General features: G+C 44.4%; 1 protein-coding gene across 1 annotated transcript in view; it reads left to right on the forward strand.

Annotated features, from left to right (window-relative positions):
* Window positions 1–22,614, forward strand: part of LOC121531463 (cortactin-binding protein 2-like) — an 88,573-nt gene that overhangs the window by 42,423 nt on the left and 23,536 nt on the right. The window contains exons 3-6 of the mRNA XM_045227087.1: window positions 11,895–12,122; window positions 15,604–17,050; window positions 19,240–19,446; window positions 20,302–20,401. Of these exons, the coding sequence (XP_045083022.1) occupies window positions 11,895–12,122; window positions 15,604–17,050; window positions 19,240–19,446; window positions 20,302–20,401 (1,982 nt within the window). The remainder of the gene's footprint in view (window positions 1–11,894; window positions 12,123–15,603; window positions 17,051–19,239; window positions 19,447–20,301; window positions 20,402–22,614) is intronic.

Raw genomic sequence — 22,614 nt, forward strand, 5'->3', positions numbered from 1 at the left:
GCCGCTCTGTCATTGCTTGTCCATATATGTATATATTCTTAAATTCCATTCCTTACTAGATTTGTGTGTATATGTTGTGAAATTGTTAGATATTACTGCACTCGGATTTAGAAGCACAATCATTTTGCTACACCTGGAATAACATCTGCTAAACACGTATGTGACAAATAAAATTTGATTTGATTTGAACAGCTACAGTGCTGTTCTTTGTTTACACCCATTTAGCATCGTTCACACCCTCTAATGTCTTAGACCCACCCATTTCTTAAAGAATTCACATTGAAATATATGCGACTGTGGCCATGTGCTAAAGCAGTGAGGTAGTGCTTAAAAAACTAAGAAAAGATTTAAACAATAAAATACTTTAGTTAGTCACCCCAACCCCCTCTTACACTGCTGCTACTCTGTTTATTATTTATGCATAGTCACTTTAACTCTACCCACATGTACATATTACCTCGACTAACCGGTCCCCCCCGCACATTGACTCTGTACCGGTACCCCCTGTATATAACCTCCCTACTGTTATTTTATTTTACTGCTGCGCTTTAATTATTTGCTTTTTTATTTTTTTTCTTAAACTGCAGTGTTGGTTGTGGGCTTGTAAGTAAGCATTTCACTGTAATGTCTACACCTGTTGTATTCGGCGCATGTGGCAAATAAAATTTGATTTGATTTAGCTAGCCAACTTAGCATGTGTCCCTATAACGTAACATGGAGTTTGATTAGCTTGCTATATTTTTCAAATGCCTCCTGTGAAGTAGTGATGTGCATCATATGCCCAGCTTTCTTTAACTGGTCACAAATAGCCCCATAACATCAAAGTTCCACGACCATATTTTACAGTAGGTATTTGTATTTATTAAGGTTCCCCATTAGCTGTTGCCAAGGCAGCAGCTACTCTTCCTGGGGTCCAGCAACATTAAGGCAGTTATATACAATTAAAAATATTACATGACATTATATTTCATAACACTTTTCATAACACATTAAGTGTGTGCCCTCAGGCCATTACTCTATTACCACATATCTACAATACAAAATCCATGTGTTAGCATGTGTATGCTTGTGTCAGTGCCTGTGTGTGTCTCTTCACAGTCCCCGCTGTTCCATAAGGTGTATTTTTATCTGTTTTTTAAATCTGATTCTACTGCTTGCATCAGTTACTTGATGTGGAATAGAGTTCCATGTTGCCATGGCTCTATGTAGTGCTGTGTGCCTCTCATAGTCTGTTCTGGACTTGGGGATTGTGAAGAGACCTCTGGTGGCATATCTTGTGGGGTATGCATGGGTGGCCGAGCTGTGTGCTAGTAGGTGCATTCAGCATGTCATTACTTCTTACAAAAACAAGTAGTGATGAAGTCAATCTCTCATTTACTTTGAGCCATGAGAGATTGACATGCATACTATTAATGTTAGCTCTCCGGGTACATTTAAGGCCCAGCCATGCTGCCCTGTTCTGAGCCAATTGTGGCACCTGACCACACGGCTGGACTCTAGTCCAGGTGCAACAGAACTAGGGCCTGTAGGACCTGCCTTGTTGATAGTGTTGATAAGAACGCAGAGAAGCGCATTATTATGGACAGACAACTCCCCATCTTAGCTACTGATGCATCAACATGTTTTGACCATGACAGTTTACAATCCAGTGTTACTCCAAGCAGTTTAGTCACCTCAACTTGCTCAATTTCCACATTATTCATTACAAGATTTAGTTGAGGTTTAGGGTTTAGTGAATGATTTGTCCCAAATACATTGCTTTTAGTTTTAGAAATATTTAGGATTTATTTCCTGCCACCCATTCTGAAACTGACTGCAGCTCTTTAAGTGTTGCAGTGATTTCTCTCGCTGTAGTAGCTGACGTGTATAGTGTTGAGTCATCCACATACATAGACACAATGGCTTTACTCAAAGCCAGTGGCATGTTATTAGTAAAGATTTAAAAAAGTAAGGGGCCTAGACAGCTGCCCTGTGGAATGCCTGATTCTACCTGGATTATGTTGGAGAGGCTTCCATTAAAGAACATTCTATTCTGTTAGACAGGTAACGTATGCGTAATGGTGTAAAGCCATTCCGCATACGTTTTTCCAGCAGCAGACTATGATCGATAATGTCAAAAGCCGCACAGAAGTCTAAAAAAACAGCCCCCACAATCTTTTTATCATCAATTTCTCTCAGCCAATCATCAGTAATTTGTGTAGGTGCCTTGCATGTTGAATGCCCTTTTTATTTTTTATTTAACCAGGTAAGCCAGTTGAGAACAAGTTCTCATTTACAACTGTGACTTGGCCAAGATAAAGCAAAGCAGTGCGATAAAAAACAACAACACAGAGTTACATATGGGGTAAACAAAACATAAAGTCAAAAATACAACAGAAAATATATATACAGTGTGTGCAAATGTAGCAAGTTATGGAGGTAAGGCAATAAATAGGCCATAGTGCAAAATAATTACAATTTAGTATTAACACTGGAATGATAGATGTGCAAGAGATGATGTGCAAATAGAGATACTGGGGTGCAAATGAGCAAAATAAATAATATGGGGATGAGGTAGTTGGGTGGGCTAATTTCAGATGGGCTGTGTACAGGTGCAGTGATCGGTAAGGTGCTCTGACAACTGATGCTTAAAGTTAGCGTGCTGAAAGTCTTGTCAATTTGTTTACTGTAAAATAAAAAAATAAATGGCATTGTATCTGGTCAAACACCATTTTTTCAAGGGTTGGTAACAGGCTGATTGGTTGGCTATTTGAGCCAGTAAAGGGGTCTTTACTATTCTTGGGTAGCGGAATTACTTTTGCTTCCCTCCATGCCTGAGGGCACACACTTTCTTGTAGGCTTAGATTGAAGATATGGCAAATAGGATTGGCAATATCGTCCGCTATTATCCTCAGTAATTTTCCATCCAAGTTGTCAGACCCAGATGGCTTGTCATTGTTGATAGACAATACTTTTTTCACCTCTTCCACAATTCAAAATTACAATGCTTGTCTTTCATAATCTTGTCAATTATTGTTGCTGGCATTTGGTCGGTGTTTGTTGCTGGCATGTTATGCCTAAATTTGCTAATCTTGCCAATTAACGAAATCATTAAAGTAGGTGGCAATATCAGTGGGTTTTGTGATGAATGAGCCATCTGATTCAATGAATGATGGAGCGGAGTTAGCCTTTTTGCCCAAAATGTAATTTAAGGTTTTCCAAAGCTTTTGACTCATTCTTTATATAATTTATATTTGATTCTGACCATAGCACCATTTCCAGTCCAAGTGCCAATGACGTTTAGCGAACTCCAGGCATTTACATTTGTTGGATGACATGAAAATAGAGCTCTTTGACCACACGCACCAGTGTGTATTCGTGTGTGTGTCTTTTCTTGTATGTTCTTTGTGTGTTTTCCTAGCTTATGTTTGTACTCATACTGTATGTAAAGAACATACTTGTCTAAATACTGTTAGCTCCTTCCCAAGCCCTGGTATTACAGTAGAGGACCATTTGACAACTAGCCTCAAATACTTGTACCTATAAGGGACAAAACACATGACAGACAGGGAATACCAGAGATACAGTACTTCACATAACCACATGGAAAACACTTCCCATCCCATCCCCATGGGGTTCCGAGCTTTCTATCCTTGTGGACCAGACCCCAACTTTGATATGTAAAGAATAGATCAAATATGAGTGTATATCACGTCAGTCACAGGAGGTTGGTGGCACCTTAATTGGGGAGGGTGGGCTCGTGGTAATGGCTGGAGCGGAATAGGTGGAATTGTATCACATACATCAAACCCATGGTTTCCATGTGTTTGATGCCATTCCATTTGCTCCGTTCCAGCCATTTATTATGAGCCGTCCTCCCCTCCACCGCCTCCACTGACGTCAGTGCTATACCATAGCCTTATTTATGCATTTACATTTTGGGAATGAGCACATTTCAATTCTATGATATTGGGGTCTTTCCATTTGATTCCAATCACTTTTTGCAGTGAAAAAGTAATTGAAATCAAATGTAATGACCCATTCACATTCTATTCTCATCTCTACCAGGCTTACACCCATCCACTCCTTTTCACATCTACCAGGAGGCCATCAATAACTCTCCAGCTAGCTATTTGGGATGGGGGTGAGCTGGGGTAACTCCATTCATTCAATTCACCCATTAGTCACATCAGTATTCGGTTTACGATTGGTTGTGACAGAGAGAACACTCATAGCTGCTGGGTTGTTCTTGTTAACCTAGCCTAGCACTGTTAGCATCTAGGGCTGTAAATGCCATGTAGTGAGACTGAAAGAGCCACTCACACGGTGCCTGCCTGCCTGGCCTGCTGCTCAGCTGGTTATATAAGAGAGGCTTGGTTGGTCCCAAGCAGTGGAAGCACATCACTAGCAAATGGCTAATGCAAATTTAATGTCACTGACTGTTCCTCTGCCATCACGTCACCCTGAGGCAAGGCACACATATTTCAGTAGGAAAGACTCTAAGCAAACATGCTGTGATAGATAGAGAGAGAGAGGGAGGGAGGAACTTAGAGGTATAGAGAGCGACTGAGAAGTAGAGGATGTAATGAAATATTGTGAAGAATGGATGGGGAGAGAGAGCTAGAGACGGAGAGAGTGAGAGGGATTGAGGAGGGATGGAGAGTGTAGCTAAAAACCTATTGCTGGTGATGATGCCCTGTACCATTTCCCCAAATGAGAATAACATACAGTATATTAGAATGTATCCACTGTGCTGCAGCTGAATACTGTAGTAGAGTATGGACAGACAGATAGAAAGTGGTTAGACTGGCCACTCACTTTGAAGCTTCAAACAGCGTTCAAAACATAAGGCTTTTCTCAAAGGCTATCTGCAGGTGCAGTTGGTATGCACGGTGCAGTTGGCGTGCACTACTACAGGTTAGATGTTTTAGTGCTGTCGTAGATGCAAGGAGGATGTGCTCAGACATGATTATAGCTGTATTAGTTGAAAGACCTGATCCAATCCAACGCTACGGTTGCTAACACATTCCTATTGAGCGACACTTAAAACATGAACAGATTCTACTTGTCTACCCATGTGTGAAAACCATTTACAGACCCCTGAGTCACTCCTCAAAGAAAATCTCCCTTTCCTTTTCTCTCTCGCTCTTTCTCTCCATCTTTCTCTCTCTCCCTCTCGCTCCTGCTCTCTTTTCTCTCTCTCTCTCTCTCTCTCTCTCTGTCAGGCATGTGCTGCTGTGTGCTGGTAAATGCTCATGTGTTTATTGATCCCTCCAGCAAAGAGATCCCTCATGACTGCCATTCTTGGCCAGTGTTCTCTCTCTCTCCATCGTTTCACTGACTCAAAAGGCAGATCTGTTTCTGTGTTACAGTAAGCAACCCAACATACTGGAAATAGAAAGAGATCATAATTGGATTAATGCTGTGTGTGTTCATGTCTGTCTGTGTCCATGTCTCCCTTATCTAGATCATTACATTATTCCCATACTGTTTTTTTCTAGTTGGCGAATTAGTGGATGACTTGTCTCTCTCTCGTTAGTAGAGCACAGACTGTGACTTGAACATGCACCCCCTCCATTCACCTTCCCTCTCATTGCCCAACTAATCATCAGCCTCGCTGTACATTTTAATCCATCTTCTATGATCCTTCAGGAAGCGCAGGTCTTTTCATATGGATATTTATCTTCCACAAGGGATACTGCCCCAGGGGGACCCCCTACCCCCACCCCATGGAAACACACTCACACACACACACACACACACTGGCCAGTATTCCAGTAAAGCCTCCAATATCCCAGAGCCCTCCATATCTCTAGAGGACATAAATGTAGATAGCCTGTCACAGCAAAGCTTTATCCTCAGTCATAATATATTCAGTTTGACGTCACTAAGCTGACCTAGAAACTCAAATCAGGTGTTTTAGTGAATGAAAACAGGAGGAAGCAGGCATGCCAGTCGTGTGAATGCATGTGAATATCAAAGACAGGATCTTCAGATGGACAGCTTTGAGGCAGAACTCTTGCATACAGACATGCTTTTTTGTTAATGACCCAAAAGCGTTTTTTCCCCTGGTTCCTGCAAAGAACAAGCTAGTGTGTGAGGAGAGGGAGAGAAGGCACTGTGGAAGTCTTTAAATACCACAAAGAGCTAGCTGTGTCTGTCTAATTGAAACGGTCCTCGCTACAAATGCGCGCGCACACACGGTCGACAAAAGCTTCTCTCACAGGGTCCTGGGGTCCTGGATGACAGAAACGACCAATCCCAGGGTTGTCCTTCTCCCTGCCTGCTAAATGTATTTATTTTTTTCCCCCTTGGCCCCACCATCATGCAAACCCACATGATGTAACTAGTAACTAGTCTACTAATTCCCCTCAGTTTAACTCAGCCTATCTCGCCACAGGCGAGCATTAGCAGCAATAGGATCAGTTTGTTTAGCCAGGGGTAGGAGGGGTTATGAGGTGTTGGAGGGGTAGGGGACCGTGGGCAGACTATGGTGGGTGATGTTAATCTGGAGCCTCTGTGGCTGAAATGAGGAAACTTGTAGAGCAGTTGATGTGTTGACCTGGCTGTTATTGCACAGGAGGAGGGGGGAGGTTGCACATAGAAATGTAACATGTAAAGCTGGTGACACGATTCTTTATTGCTACGTAACAGAGACATCTCTGTTCTACACAATGCATTTCTGTCTGCCTCTTTTGGAGTTTTCTATGGGAGAGCAGCAGAGCACCAGACAATAGCTGAGTATCAATATTTGTAAGGGCCTTCCTTACCTTTCCTTTCAAAGTTAAATCCTTTTCTCTGAGGAATTGTAGAGGAAAAGATAACATGTACATTTATTGTTAAATCCTTCTAGATTTAGGTTGCCTTTCCCCTCTGTACTTATATAAATATGTTTTTTCCCTGTAGCTGTTAGTGATATTGATTTATGCATTAAGGCTAGATTGACGCTGCCTCTAATGTAAAATTCAGATAGTCATGAATACACAATTAATAGGGCTTTGAATAAAATATGATTCATTTTCTCCAGACCAGCTTTGAGTGCTCTCTTTTTCCCTCTCTCTCTCGCTTTCTTTTATCACAGCCGCTTCCTTCCGCTGCCACTCTCTGTCTCGCTCTCTCACTCATCCTACGTCTTCTTTCTCTCGTTCTACCCCTTCTCCTCATACACACTCACTCTGATTCATCTGTCCTGCTCTACTTTCCATTCTATGTCAGCTCTCTCCCACCCTCCCTCTCTCACTCTTCTCCTCCTGACTATGCTGTTTCTCTGTCTCCATTCCCTGAACCCTCTCACCCAGCTATGCATGCCTGTAAAGGTTGATGCTAATAATACTGACTGGGGCCTTAGTATACCCACAGCACTGACAGTACATATACCCTGATGGTACTGCAGTCTTACTGGTAAATAAAACACTAGGAATATTGAAATACTCTGTTAGTAGTAGGGCTACATGGATACACTCTGAAATAGACTGCCGATGCTGTTTAATACTTTCAGTACACTAATGTGCCATATATATGGGGAGTGTTAAACCTCTGACTCTGATAGGATGTTTGCCACAGCCATGCAGGAATATCCACCTGCAGTCAAAACAACTGCTCTTGGACATAATATCCCTAAGCACACCAGGCAGCAAAACTATTGTCCGACTGTACAACTCTCCATGAATAAATCTCCCCTGACTGTCAATTCCACACACTAATATTTTTTCCTAAGCATATTGTTTCCCGGTGTACTATGTATACACCAAAATGTATGCACGCATGACTGTAAGTCGCTTTGGATAAAAGCGTCTGCTAAATGGCTTATTATTATTATTATTATTATTATTATTATTATTACTACTTACAGTATCAGGGAGGTACTTAAGTATCTATTCTAAATAACACTACAGCTATGATAACAGCAGATATAGCTTAAGCGTTTGTCTGAGCTCTCTGAGGATCTAACTGGTCGCTCCACCGTCCCCCTCATCACGCTATACTGGCCCTCTCACGGCACCACAGAGGCGCATTAGTGTGACCCCTGACCTCTTTCTGCTCACCAGGAAATGGATAGCTTTCCATTTCCTGCAAGACTTATTAGAGTGCAGCGCTCTTATGTCTGATTCACACTATAGGTCCGACCCTATAGTGTAGTGTGAAGCGGTCTTGTTTTGTGCACTGTCCTCTTCTAAGTGTTCAAACCTGCATGTATACAAAGCTGTCGAACTTGCCCTGTTCCTCAAAGAAAGAGTATGCTTAGCACTTATTAACTACTTATAAAGCACTTATTAATTATTTATTAACAGAAAGGGTCTGCCTCTGGTGAGGTTATCTGCAGGTCATGCAATGCATAGTAGCATGTGCTGGTCTGCCATGTTCGCTCCTCTGCAGTGTAAATATTATTGGATGGATATCCCCCCGGAGATAAACACTAGTTACAAATGCCATCTCTCTCACAAGGAGCCACGGGCTGTTTATTTGTTGAGGTAAACAGAAGTTTCCGCTAGTTAGTTACTTAACGTGCCCTAGAGTTGTCCTAAGAGCTCTGTGTTCAGTAGAGTAGAATGGCATCAAAACATAGAGAATCATAGAGTAGAATGGTAGACTGCTCATCTAAATACCTGCTAACAACTGGCCACATCTATCCTCTTTATGCAAACCAGATGAATAGTCAGAGTAGGGCTGAGCGGTATACTGTATTTTAAGATACACCAGTATTGATGCTCGTACCGGTTTGGGTTTTTACTTTACCTTCTGCAAGGGTATTTGAATGTTTGGTGTGTTTAATGTGATATGCCGTGTGTAACGTCCATTTTTATAGTTTACTTTGCTAGTTCAGTCATCTCTCTCCACTCTCTCTCCATGCCGCTATCCACACAGATCTAGCCCCGCCCCCTGTCACTCAAGGAGCGTATTTGTTGTTCCTCCACCACGAGACACTTGCGTCGTCTCTGCATTGTCAGTGCAGCACATGCAACAATGTCGATGACAACGATGCTGTTTTCACTTTGCTTCTTAATAGAAGTCCACTAGCGTTCTATAATTACACTATTCATTTGTGTTTCTTACATCTGCAAACCGCTAGTTTGTATTTTCCTAACAAGTTGGGCCTATATCTTTGTTTGTCACTAAATTCTAATTCTAAAGTGCCCGCTATATTCTAGCTATAAAATGTAGAATAGAGCATTCTATTTCCTATGATAGACTGTTAACACCAGTGTTGGTGCCTAAATGGGTTGTCATTTTGGTCAGACAGCTCTTAAATCACAGAGGTCAAATGCAAGGTTTGGTTAAAAAGCGCTAAGAGCTAGATCGTTCAAATAGCCAAGATTATAGGGTCCCCTACGAAGCACTTGTGCAACATGATCTCAAATGACGCAGTCACAATGCAGACATTTATGAAAATATCAAATCGCCCAACCGTAAGTCAGTCTCCTAATAACCCTATGTTGAGACAGTCTAAACTTCTGTGTGTGTGTGTCTGTGCGCATGAGTGGAGCGTGTGTGTGCATGTGTGTGAGAGGCGGGGGTCTGTGTATGTAGATCCCCTGGAATTAGGGATGAGATTTGCGAAAGCCCAGTGGAGCAGTCCAGATGGCTGTGACCCCACTGCACCCCCTACATCCATACTTGATTACACATTAGGGAAAATATCAGATGGGTATCTGATATGCAAAAGATCTGAATTGGGAAGCCTTTGTAAATGCAGCCTCATACACACACACACACTTATCTTCAATGTCCCACACCCAACGCTCTCTCTTGCTCTCTCTCTCCCCTCTTTCTTTCTTACCCCTCTCTCATCCATACTGTCTCTTTCTTTCTCTCTCGGTTTCTCTCTCTCTCCCTTTCTGTGTTATTTTCACAGTCAACGGTCAGAGTAATGGGAGCTACCTCTGAATGTTTGGGGATCGCCATCAATCTCTGCCCTGCTCCTACCCTGTGTGTGTGTGCGCATGTGCTCGTGCGTGCATGTGAGCAAGGCTGTTTATGTGTGTTCAAATTATTCCTATGAATGCGTGTGTGCATTCTGTGAATTTCATCTCCTTCTTTGGCGAAGCATCAGCCACAAGAGCACAGTAGCTAGCCACCCCCCAGGAACACGTTCTGTGTCTGTTCTCTCACCTCTCGCTCTCACTCACTCTCACTCGCCTTCTGCTTAATTTCAAGACCAACTGTCATAAATGATTCCTCTATCCTTGTGCACACAGAACAGGCACACAGAACTTCATGTCCTGAACATTGAACACTGTTACTGTAGCACTGTACCATTGGAAATGTAGCTTCATGCCCTAGCCTAAGGGAGATCCCCTTTTCCTCTGAACAATGAATGAATGTAGGGTTTCAGCTTCTCTCCAGTATGTACAGTAGTGAATAATCCTTATAACAGTCTGCGTTTGACCATTGGTTCCTTAACCAGTGGTTTGGTTTGAAGTGGTTTATGGTCTGTGATCCTTGGTCACTGGCTCGTGAGCTCAATTATTACGTGGTCAATGGTGCCCACAGTTGCCCGAAGGCCTAGATAATAATGGCTACAGTAGCTTAGGGTAGCTACATTGGCTAGCTGACTCTTACTCATAGCGTGCCCCAAATTCTCCCACCGGTGCTCTTATGTCTAATAAAGACTCTTGCCTGATTCCAAATCATACTGGGGCATTAAAAAGTACTTAAGAACTGGGGGTAGATTCCCAGGCACCTGTCTGCCCATTGTCTTATCTATCTGCCCATCTCACTGTTACAACCACCAGGATATTACTAACAGATTAAACCCAGCATTTACCCTTCCCCTCATCTCCCCATGTAATCTAACACCAGACATCATGGCTCCTGTAGCAGTGAGTGGTTGGACAGGAGAGTGGAGCGTAGGAATTGGCCCACGCCAGAGAGGGCACAGTGGGCACAGCTTGACCGTCTGGACTGGCCTTTCCCACGACCCGCAGAGCTGGGCTGAGCTAAGGCTGGCCTGAGTGCAAGTGAAGGGGCTGAGCTGAGACTGGGTCCCATCAATAACATGTACACTACCAGTCAAAAGTTTGGACACACCTACTCATTCAAGGGTTTTTCTTTATTTTTACTATTTTTTACATTGTAGAATAATAGTGAAAACATCAAAACTATGAAATGACACACATGGAATCATGTAGTAACCAAAGAAGTGTTAAACAAATCAAAATATATTTTGTATTTGAGATTCTTCAAATAGCCACCCTTTGCCTTGATGACAGCTTTGCACACTCTTGGCATTCTCTCAACCAGCTTCACCTGGAATTCTTTTCCAACAGTCTTGAAGGAGTTCCCACATATGCTGAGCACTTGTTGGATTTTCTATGGTTAGACTTTTGGAAAAGCATTCCAGGTGAAGCTGGTTGAGAGAATGCCAAGAGTGTGCAAAGCTGTCATCAAGGCAAAGGGTGGCTATTTGAAGAATCTCAAATATAAAATATATTTTGATTTGTTTAACACTTTTTTGGTTACTACATGATCCCATATGTGTTATTTCATAGTTTTGATGTCTTCACTATTATTCTACAATGTAAAAATAAAGAAAAACCCTTGAATGAGTAGGTGTGTCCAAACTTTTGACTGGTACTGTATATGGGTCTAGAGCAGGGCTGGCCAGTTCATAACTTGTAGAGATACTACGTGTGCAGACAATTAGTAACACTTAGTACCACAGACATGCTGATCAATCAACTCGTATAGGAATCGTCAAAAGGATACCTACCTAATGCACTTTGCTTTTAAGAATCAATTGGTTATACAAATCAAATGGTCATAGACTGATGGAATTCTGGGATTCCGCTATCTGGTTCTGTGTATCTCTCTCTCGCTATCTCTCTCGCTATCTCTGTATGTGTGTGTATATGAACATCACTCTTCGTCAGAGACTTATTAAACGTAACCCTCTGTCTTTCTCTATTTCTCCGTAGGCGCGGCGGAAGGAGGTGTTCCTCCAGGAGCGCTACGGCCACTTCAGTCTGACCGACCCCTTCCTAGCCCTGCAGAGGGACTTTGAGTGTGTCCCTGGGGGGGACAAGGAGCGCCGGCCGGTGGGCTCCAGCCCCATCGCAGTCCTGGAGGCTGTCATGGCCCACTGCAGGAAGATGCAGGAGAGGATGTCAGCAGAGCTGGATGCTGCTGAGAGCAGGCAAAAAAGGGTAGGGAATGGGAGGCTATGTGTAGACAATACTATGGTATGATATAACAATATGATAACCATGTCTGTCGGGTTTGTGTGTGTGTGTGTGTGTTCGAGATGCATTTGAAGTTGCTTTGCCATATTTGGTTAATGTCAAATGTGTGAATGTGTGTATATAAGAGAGCAAGTGTATGTATCTGCTGTAGCTCTTACTCTGTCCCTGGTCAATATAGGACTATCTGTCTGTGATTAACTCCACCATGGCCAGATGTGTTATGTCTCTCCCTCTCTGTGTGCTATTCCAGCAGAGGTAGTGGGTGAGGGATGGAGTGGGTGAGCATGAGGGTGTATGTACGGGAGGTTGAGTGTGAGGAGGATGGTGTGGGAGGATGAGGGGGATGGTGTGTGTGTGGCAGTGTATCATTTTCTATGGTTAGATAGTTAGAACGTTGGTTTGTGTGGAATGGTGCTTGCCTGGGAGGAGGGTGGGGTGTGTGTGTGTGTGAGAAAACGGTTTTCCTTGTCCTGCTCCTGAACCCTTACACCAGTCAGAGCCAGCAGAGACCGAGACTCTCCAACCGGGCTTGTGTGGCCGCAGAGACACCTCTGTTAGCCAGCGCTGTGCTGTGTGCTCCAGATAAGCAGTGAGACACAGAGCCAGCCAGGCCAAGACTGGACAGCAGCCAGGGGATGATGAGGAGAGAATGGAAGAAGGGGGGAGGTGATTGAGGAGTATTTAGAGGGTCCTGTTCCATACTAGCTAATTCCGTTGCAAAACGTTTTGCTACGGTGTGCCCTACTCAACGTGACCCTGCTGTTTGTGTTTAGCCATTGAGACACAATGAAACCTGCAACCGCTCCATTTTGACTCAGTGTCACTACAGCAGCACAGCATGGAGTCTAAAACACTAAAAGCTCTTGGCTCATTCCCCACCCCCCCACCCGATTCCTCCCTCCCTCCCCTCCCGATTCCCCCCCACCCGATTCCTCCCTCCCTCCCCTCCCGATTCCTCCCTCCCATCCACTCCTGGAATAAACCACCTCCCCCAACGTTCTGCCTTTGTTATGGTGACAGGCCAAAAGATTGCATGGTTGTAGCTAGCTGTTACATCCGCCACTCACCAGAACATGACAACAACGAGAACACCAAACAAATCATTATCGCTGGTCTGTGAATAATAACACACTATAACATAAACAAAGATATTAAAAAACAAACATTTCATCCTATACTATCTTTATGCCGACCCCATACAATGTCATGTTTCTCTGAGTAAGTGAGTAAGCTTCTTGAAATATTCATGGGTTTTAAAGCCAGCTGAAAGGCCTGCTGCCATTCCCCCATATGTAACACACAGCTTACCTGCCTGGCAGAGTGTGTAAGGCTGTGTACTGTCATAATGCATTATGAATGAGTCATTAGGAACAGGGCAGGGTCCAATACATGAGGTGGCACGTGATGCCGGTGAGGACAATACAAGCAAATCAAATGGTCCTTTAGGGAGAATATAGACTACTCTAACAAGACACAATCCTAAAGGGGAGAAATTAGTGTTTGCTCATGTCAACAGACCTCACCATAGTACAGATGGTATAGTTGGAACTGGGAAGTGCTTCATTTCAATTGGATGTCATTCTGTTGCTATTCAGCTTCATAGGAGTGACATAACAGTGACTCCGTTGATCAGTCCGAGATGATATGTGTTCGTTCCAGTGAGGATTACAAGGGATGGTGTTTGGGAGGGGGTGGGCAGCAGGCAGGCATAGTGGAGATCAGCCTCATTGTTTGGGCTCGTTAGAGCAGCGGGGCAGGCAATCGCTCGGAAAGCCCAGCTAAGCCTGTACCCTCGCTGCCAACGCACAGCTAACAATAGCAGCCACGCTCCAGAAATAGTCGCCCGGGGTTGACAAGTCATCGAAATTCAATCAGATGTTTGAAATGTTAGATTCCATCTACCATTTTGTCTGTGTGAGCGCAGTTCTTCCAATAACTGCTTCTTTTTGTGTGTGTGTGTGTGTGTGTGTGTGTGTGTGTATGGTATTTTTCATATTGACTGTTTCTGTGTAAATGAGCTCTTTTGCTTTCTGACTTATGATTCAATCAATATTCTGAAATGGAGGACTGTTATTGCTGAATTCAAATGGGTCTGTTTTGTATTCTGTGCTCTTTTAGGGAGAGACCGACAATACTTAGGTAATTTAAACATGGCTATTTTCCCCTGTTGTATGAACATGGAGTGGAGAAATGTTCCTTCTTGTTGTTTAGTTTATTGATCACTGCTACTCACCTTGTCCTTTTGAACATACACTGTCAGCTTGCAATTATTGTCAAGGGGTGTTTCCTGAAAGGTTTGTAGCTCTCCAAGATCGTCTTAATTCCATTGTAGAGTTTCAAATCTTTGGTTATCAGACCAGGAACTAGATTGAATGCGAACAGAGTTTTAACAAACATGAGGAGCCTAGAGAGCACTTCTTCAGTTCATAAAGTGAGCATATTGATTTCAATGTGTTGGTGAGCTGAGCTCTCAGCTCTGGGTGTGATTGAGGGAGGTTCTCATGTGTGAGTAGGGAGGGACTGGAGAAAAGTGAATGTGTGTGCATGCTTGTATGATGGATTAACATTAAGGTGATGTATGATATGTGTGTGACACAGGGCCTACGTGGTATATGTGATGTGCTATAGATCTACTGTATGTCATGTGGGGGCGTGAGTGTGACATGATGTACACTGAGTATATAAAACAACACCTGCTCTTTCCATGACATAGACTGACCAGGTGAATCCAGGTGAAAGCTATGATCCCTTATTGATGTCACTTGTTAAATCCACTTAAATCAGTGTAGATGAAGGGGAGGAGACAGGATAAAGAAGGACTTTTAAGCCTTGAGACAATTGAGACATGGATTGTGTATGTGTGCCATTCAGAGGGTGAATCGACAAGACAAAATATTTAAGTGCCTTTAAACAGGGTATGGTAGTAGGTGCCAACGCTGCTGGTTTTTCACACTCAACAGTTTCCCGTGTGTCTCAAGAATGGTTTACCACCCAAAGGACATCCAGCCAACTTGACACAACTGTGGGAAGCATTGGAGTCAACATGGGCCAGCATCCCTGTGGAATGCTTTCGACACCTTGTAGAGTCCATGCCCCGACGAATTGAGGCTGTTCTGAGGGCAGAAGGGGAGGGTGCAACTCAATGTTAGGAAGGTGTTCCTAATGTTTGCTTTACTCAGTGTATGTGTTGTAAAGGATATACCAGATGTGGGTGGTAGATATGTGTGCTTGATATCTGTGTTGTTTGGTGTAGGTGTGATCTGACCGTATGTGTAGGTTCTGACGCAGTTGTGTGAATGTGTGCAGATAATGTGATTTTTGAGATAATTTGTGTTTGGGATAGCGGTGTGTCGTTCTGTTTCTCTGTCTGTGTGTCTGGCATACAGTATGTGTGTGTTTTCTAAACAACATCTCACCTGACTGGCTTGTGGTCTCTGTCTCTCAGCTGCAGATGGAGAAACTACAACTACAGAGTCTGGAGCAGGAGCACCGTAAACTAACCGCCCAGCTGAAGGACGAGCGGGAGAAGAACAAGCACATCGTGATGATGCTGGTGAGGGAGTGCAAGCAGCTGGCCACGCGCGTGGTGGAGGAGTCGCAGCGCTTCGACGAGATCTCTGCCCGGCTGGACAAGGAGGGCCGCTCGGCCGGGCGGCTACAGGAGGAGCTGACGGCAGAGAAGCAGCGCGGACACCAGATGGAGGCCAAGATGGAGAAGCAACTGTCAGAGCTGGACACAGAGCGTGAGCAGCTGCGCGCCAGGCTGGGCCGAGAGGAGACCGAGAGCCTGAGCCTGCGCCGGGTGGTAGAGCAGCTCAGGACTGAACGGGACGGTAAAGATGTTGAAGACGGTAAGGATGATAAAATGGTCTCAGCCCAACCGGCTGCTGCTGCTGTGGATCCCACCGCTGCCACGAACATGCCACAACCCAAGCCTACAGCCTCTGTTGCCGTGGCCACAGACCCCGTCAGCTCCCGAACGGCCTCCTGCCAAACGGACCTGCCCCCTCCAGAGGCCGAGGGGCAGAAGAAGCCGAGCCCCTTCACCATCCCTGTCAAACCCACTCCCACCAACTACGCGGGCCTCAGCCTGCCCAAGACGCCCAGCACAGGCCGGGGGCTGGTCCACAGTAGCTCAGGAGGACTTCATCAAACGGGGGAGAACGGAGCAGAGGGCCAGACGCCCCACGGGGGACTTCACTCCCCTGCCCCCACCCCTGCCCTGCCCACGGGGGTGAGCCCTCGCGTCCAGGCTGCCCGCTACAAGTTCCAGGAGCAAGACCAAAATGGCACGGCCTCCCAGAGCAGCCCGCCGTCCCGCGACCTCTCCCCCACCAACCGCGACAATTTTGCCGCCAAGCAGCAGGCGCGCCACACCGTCACGCAGGTCCTCTCGCGTTTCACCAGCCCCCCAGCAGGGGGCCCCAGCGCCCTCCGTCCCGGCCTGCCCCACTCCACCTCGGAGGGGGGCCCCTTCCCTGGCCGCCTGGGCCACCCTATCGGCCTCAAGTCCCCCACCGTGGCCAGGATCGACCGGGGCAACCCGCCCCCCATCCCGCCCAAAAAGCCGGGCCTCTCCCAGACCCCATCCCCTCCCCACCCACCCATCAAAGTGGTGGGGGACGGCAGCCGCTCCCCCGGGGCGGGGTTAAAACCCGCAACTCCCCAGCTGCCGCCCAAACCCGCCATGGACCTGGTCCCAGCCCTGACGGCATCTCAGGTGGGTGCCTGCCCCCCCGTGAGGGGGCCGCACCAGGCCGCATGTGCAGAGTGCCCCCCCACCAGCACTGCCATCACTGTCAGTAGCCCCTCCTCCATAAACCCCTCCTCCTCCGCTAGTGTTCCATCCCGTAGCCCCCGTGCCCCAGGCAGCCCCCTGGCAACAGCATCAGGTAAAGGGGCACCACGCTCCCCCTACCGCTCTCCCCCTACTGCCTCTACCTCTCCGCTCCAACTATCTTTCCAATGCTAGGTTAGCCTAGCTTAGCGTAGTGTTCGGGATAGAGGGAACCTGCTTTAACCACAGGAGTCCAGAGGAGAACACAACAGAGCAGGGTCAGTCAAGTTTAGCTCTTGCTCTTTGGTGCAGTGACACTGTCCCTCCTGGGCCTAAGCCATTGCTTGAGACCTGATCTCTCTGTACGCATACTTAATTCTCTTCCCCCTCCTTCAGGAGGAGCCTGTCGTCTCCCTGCTTCTCCATAGACCTATTCTGACACGTTATCCCCTAGCTAGGAAGCTGTAAACAGACCAGTGGCAGGCTAATATCATGTGCCTGGATAAAGGGTCAGATGCTAGGCTAGCTAGCTCAGGCTGTAGGAACTAGGAGCGTTACTCCAGTGTTTTTTGAGGCAATGAGGTTTTGAGGCTAGTTTTCCCTGTTCAAATAGGGTGTGTAGGGTTCCTAATGAGTAACCCTCTCCTCTCTGAAGCTGATGCCAGAGGCTGCTCTCTCCTTTCATCCCCTTCATTGTCCACTAGCATGCTGCCTGTGACCCTTGACCCTTCTTCCTCTTCATCACCCCCCTCTCTGCACATTTCCTGTTTTCCCTTCACTAACCCCTCCCACTGACCACTGCCATTCCATTTCCCCTCCTGCACTCTGTTTTGATGTACTTATTATATGTATGTTTACAGTGCTATGAATGTTCATGCTGTTATGCTTAAACTACTACTTCTTGTTTATATTGCAACATATGTTTATTGTCGCAATTGGTTGAAAAAATGTTTTCTACAATTTTCAAGCAATCAAGTAGAGAAGTTGCATGATGCAAGTCCTGTTTTTGTCTTTTAGATTTTATGTCAATGTGAGACAAGTGTTTTGAACTACACTGACTGAAACTAACTTGTAATGTGCTCGTTAGTTTTTACTACTGATTTTACTGTTTTCTTTTGACATTTGCAGTATTCTATTCCCCACATTACTTCATGAAGTGATATATTAGCTTTTTAGGTTAATGGTCACGTTGTCAGATCACTGAGTCACAGTTTCGCTGAGTCCCAGTCCCAAAGTTGTTTAGTTTATTCAAGTCAAATTTGTCTCAATGTTTCAATATGTTGAGGAAATTGTATCATTTCCTACAATACTTTTCTGCTAAAACACACTTCTATTAAGACTATACTACGACTGTACTATTACTATACTACGTCTTACTCCACAGCAGTGAAACAGATTTTATTTTGGACTCAAAAGACCAAACTAACCACCAGATGTAATGTCACCAGTAGCAGTCTGTTACTCCAGTATCCCAAAACAGTAATTAGTCCGACGTCTTGGAAACGGTGAATGCTGATATACTTCCTTCCTCCTCCTCTTCCTTTCAGTCTATCAGACAAGGGTGTGCTCTAAAGGTCTTCAGCTCTCTTTTCTCCAAACTGCACACTCTTAACCTGTTTGTCCCGAGAAGTGCCAAATAACCCACGGCGTCCCTTTGTAGCGTTGTAGCTAACAACGGCCTTCCCTTTCCCTCCCACCCCATCTATAGAGCAGAGTTTAGCATTTTACAGCACAATAGATTAGGGCTGAATAATATTAGGCCTATGCTTTTTAGTTGCAAATTAAAAGTAGGCTATTGGCTTTTATTCTTTCTTCTTGTCCTTTACTGAATCGTGTTATAGTTTCTTCTTTATGTTGACTTTCTTTGCTCACACACATCCTGCTAAGTAACAGTGTTGGTAACATACTAAATGGTTTGTGCATGGATGAGGTTGGTGTGTTGATTGACATTAAATACACAGGTGAATGGGTGAGTGTGATTGTACGTGTGGATGGATGGATGATTGAGCGGTCACCTGGTTGAGAAGACAAAATGCCCTCTATTCTACACTTGCACCTGGGTTCCATGACTTGTCCACCTGTTCTCAAAGGCAACTTACTCTATGTAGTTGCTTACTAGGTGATATGTAGCATCTCTTTAAATTCACTCCATTATCAATAGGTTGATGCTTTCTCTTTTGAGCTATAACTAGACTAGTCTTTGTTGTGGAACTCAGGTGTTGTCCCTCCCCCTCTTCCTCCAGCTCCTCTTTATCACAGCTTCCCTGCCATGTTAAACCTTGTGTCCCCTTTAACTCCCATTAGGCTGGTGTCCCTCCATAGTCCCCTCGCTAACCTGCGGTGGGCCCGTTGCCCTGGACGACGGGCGCCCCCTGCTCCTCCAAGCTGCTTCCCAGGGAAATGTCACTTTATTGTCAATGCTGCTTAACCAAGATCCAACGGATAATATTAGTCACCTTGAAGACCACCCAACCTCTGCCTTGTTTTCTGCTGCTCAAAACGGACACACAGGTACAGTCACCAAATGTTAATGGTCACATGCGCCGAATACAACAGGGGTAGACTTTACCATGAAATGCTTACTTACGAGCCCATTCCCAACAATGCAGAGTTAAAAAGTAAGACAAATATTTGCTAAAAAAACAACAATAGTAACACAATAAAATAACAATAACGAGGCTATATACAAGGAGTACCAGTACCGAGTCAATGCGCAGGGGTACGAGGTAGTTGAGGTAGTTGAGGTAATACAGTATGTACATGTAGGTAGAGGTAAAAGTGACTAGGCAATCAGGATAAATAATAAACACATAGCAGCAGTGTATGCGAAATTGTGTCTGTGTGTGTGACGTCAATATGCATGATTGTGCGTATGTAGTGTGTGTGTGTGTGTGTCAGTGGAGTATGGGTAGTCTAGTGAGTGTGCATAGAGTCAGTGCAACAACAAAAAAATGAATACAAAAATATATATGATACACACCTGAAAATATTCAATTAAAATCCATTGATTCATTGTAGTCAATACAGTTATTATAGTTGACATGTAGCACAGAATTACTGTAGTTAGACATGGGAATTGTGGCCTCGAGGGACAGAGATGCCTGCTCACTCAAGTGTCTCAGAGAAAGCCCCTGCTGTTCCACTCTTAGGGAATTAGACACACACAAACAATACCTATTGCAAGATTTGAAGCCTTTCTGTCCCGTTTGATAGTGTTATGTCATTCAATGATTATTGATCCATAAACAGTGCTAATGTACAGAGAGAGACAAGTAAAACCTGTTTCATTTAAAGGAAAGGACAGAGAACTGAGAAACCAATGGTTATTCCTCCCTCTCTCTCTCCCTCCCTCTCTCCCACTCTCAGACTGTGTTAAGCTACTGCTGACTTCAGGGGTGTCTGCTGATGTTTCTGATGAAAATGGATTTACGCCTTTACACTTTGCCGCCGCACACGGACACCACAGGTTGGTGTACATTTACATTTTAGTCATTTAGCAGACACTCTTATCCAGAGCGACTTACAGTTAGTGAGTGCATACCTTTTCATACTGGAGGCTGGTAGGAGGTGGGATAGGAGGACGGGATCATTGTAATGGCTGGAATGGAATAAATGGAATGGTATCAAACACATGGAAACCACATGCTTGACTCCGTTCCATTTATTCAATTTTATCCATTACAATGAGCCCGTCCTCCTATAACTCCTCCTACCAGCCTCCACTGGAATGTATATTACCAGTGCTACAATAAACCTTTTGAGACAGTGAAACACCATTGTGTGAGTGACTGTCAGCGTGCCGATCGGCTATCCCCACTATTAATACTACTGTGATCAGATATTACAACAATGAACATTCACCAGCTGGCCAGGGCTAACACACACACACACACACACACACACACACACACACACACACACACACACACACACACACACACACACACACTTACCTTCAGTGGCCAGCTAAACTTCCTCAGAGCAGTATTGTATGTCTGCTCTTACAACACAGAGACAGGGTGACCGTTTGACAGCACAGAGATGTTACCATAACTTTTAAGTTTCACAGAGTTTCACTACCTCTATGGGGCGGTTTCCCGGACAGAGTTGAATTTAAATCAGGACTAGGATAATTCTACTTAAATTAATCCAGATTTTAAAAAATGATACAAAAATGATTTCTAGGCTAGGGTGTCCCAGACTAAGGTAAGGAATAACCAGTTCATCTTTGAAGCCTAATTAAATTAACGATGTGCACTTGGTGCTGACCTGAGGACGCTTCAGAAACCAGGGATGGGACACTAATACATAAGCATAGTGTGGAATTGGAGCAAGTCACCTAAACCAAACAATGGACGGAGGTAAAAGAAAACGTTCAAAGAATTTCAGTGACTTTGAAAAAAACCTCTTGAAGCGAATTCTGTCAAACCACCCAATTATCGAGAACAAACGGCATAATTCATCAACAGAAAACAAGAAAAAGAACGCCTCGACTACCATTTGTAATGAATTCAACTCAAATGAAAACGTAAACAAAAGGACGTTACAACAACTTCAGGTAAGATACTGTATTTATTAATGGTCCACTTTTACAAATTAGAGTCATTTTGAAATGTTAGTTTTCTTGTGTAACACAACACAGTGGGGCTTAAATGTATTTGTGTGACAGAAATGTAACACAAACAATATCATGCATAATTACTAATATCATTTCCATATTGTCTTGTCTTTCTAAGGTCCTGTGGAAAACATAATCTACTTAAAGAAGACAAATGCTGTTGCTTGTAGGGAGTGTATCAAGACTGGTAATACCAGAGACAGATGAGCTGGGGGATTTGTTGACCGGAATCATTGATAGCCAGCAACCCCTGGAAGTTATCCCCAATGATGACCATTTAGACAGTTCAGATGGGAGACCGTTCCAATCCTCATTTGGTAGGACACATTCATAGAACATGTGCCTCCCTGGATTGCAGGGAATATGTAATGTTGTCAGTCATCTCTTGCACTCCCATAATAAAAAGTATGTAATGAACTCAACTCTTGAAGAAATAATGTTCTCTAATGCAGTAATATAATACTTTTCTAGAGGCAGATGATAACCATAGCTTGGAGGGGATAAGACAGGATGAAGGTCAGCCCGCAACATCTGCAGCAGGCAGGAGGGAAGATTATGTCACTAACCCGGGCCAGACGACAAAGACAAAGAGGCTGAGCATGCATGAGAAACTGGCCATGGAATTTCATGAGCGCAAACTAATGTATTTAAAATATACTCACATCAAGCAGGAACGTGAGAAGGGGAACTATACAGGGATGGTAATGTTAGACTTGCAGAAAGCTTTTGACACTGTGGACCATGATATTCTCCTGATGAAACTGAAATGCATGGGTCTAAATTATGTAGCAGTGAATTAGTTTAGGTCTTATCTGACCAACAGAACACAAGTGTGCAATGTTGGTGATGTTCTGTCAGAGACCAAATAAATATCCTTTGGAGTACCGCAGGGATGGCGAACAAAATGAAATGTTTATATCGTAACTAGATATATATTTTAACATCAAAGTTAAGAAGTGTGAAAAAATAAATGACTAAAATGTAAGAAACTGCTTGTCTCAACCTTGATTCAGTGTCATTTTGATTATGCCTGCTCTGCTTGGTATAGTGGACTATCAAAA

The sequence above is a fragment of the Coregonus clupeaformis genome, chromosome 19, assembly GCF_020615455.1.
Source record: "Coregonus clupeaformis isolate EN_2021a chromosome 19, ASM2061545v1, whole genome shotgun sequence".
Lineage (NCBI taxonomy): Eukaryota > Metazoa > Chordata > Actinopteri > Salmoniformes > Salmonidae > Coregonus > Coregonus clupeaformis.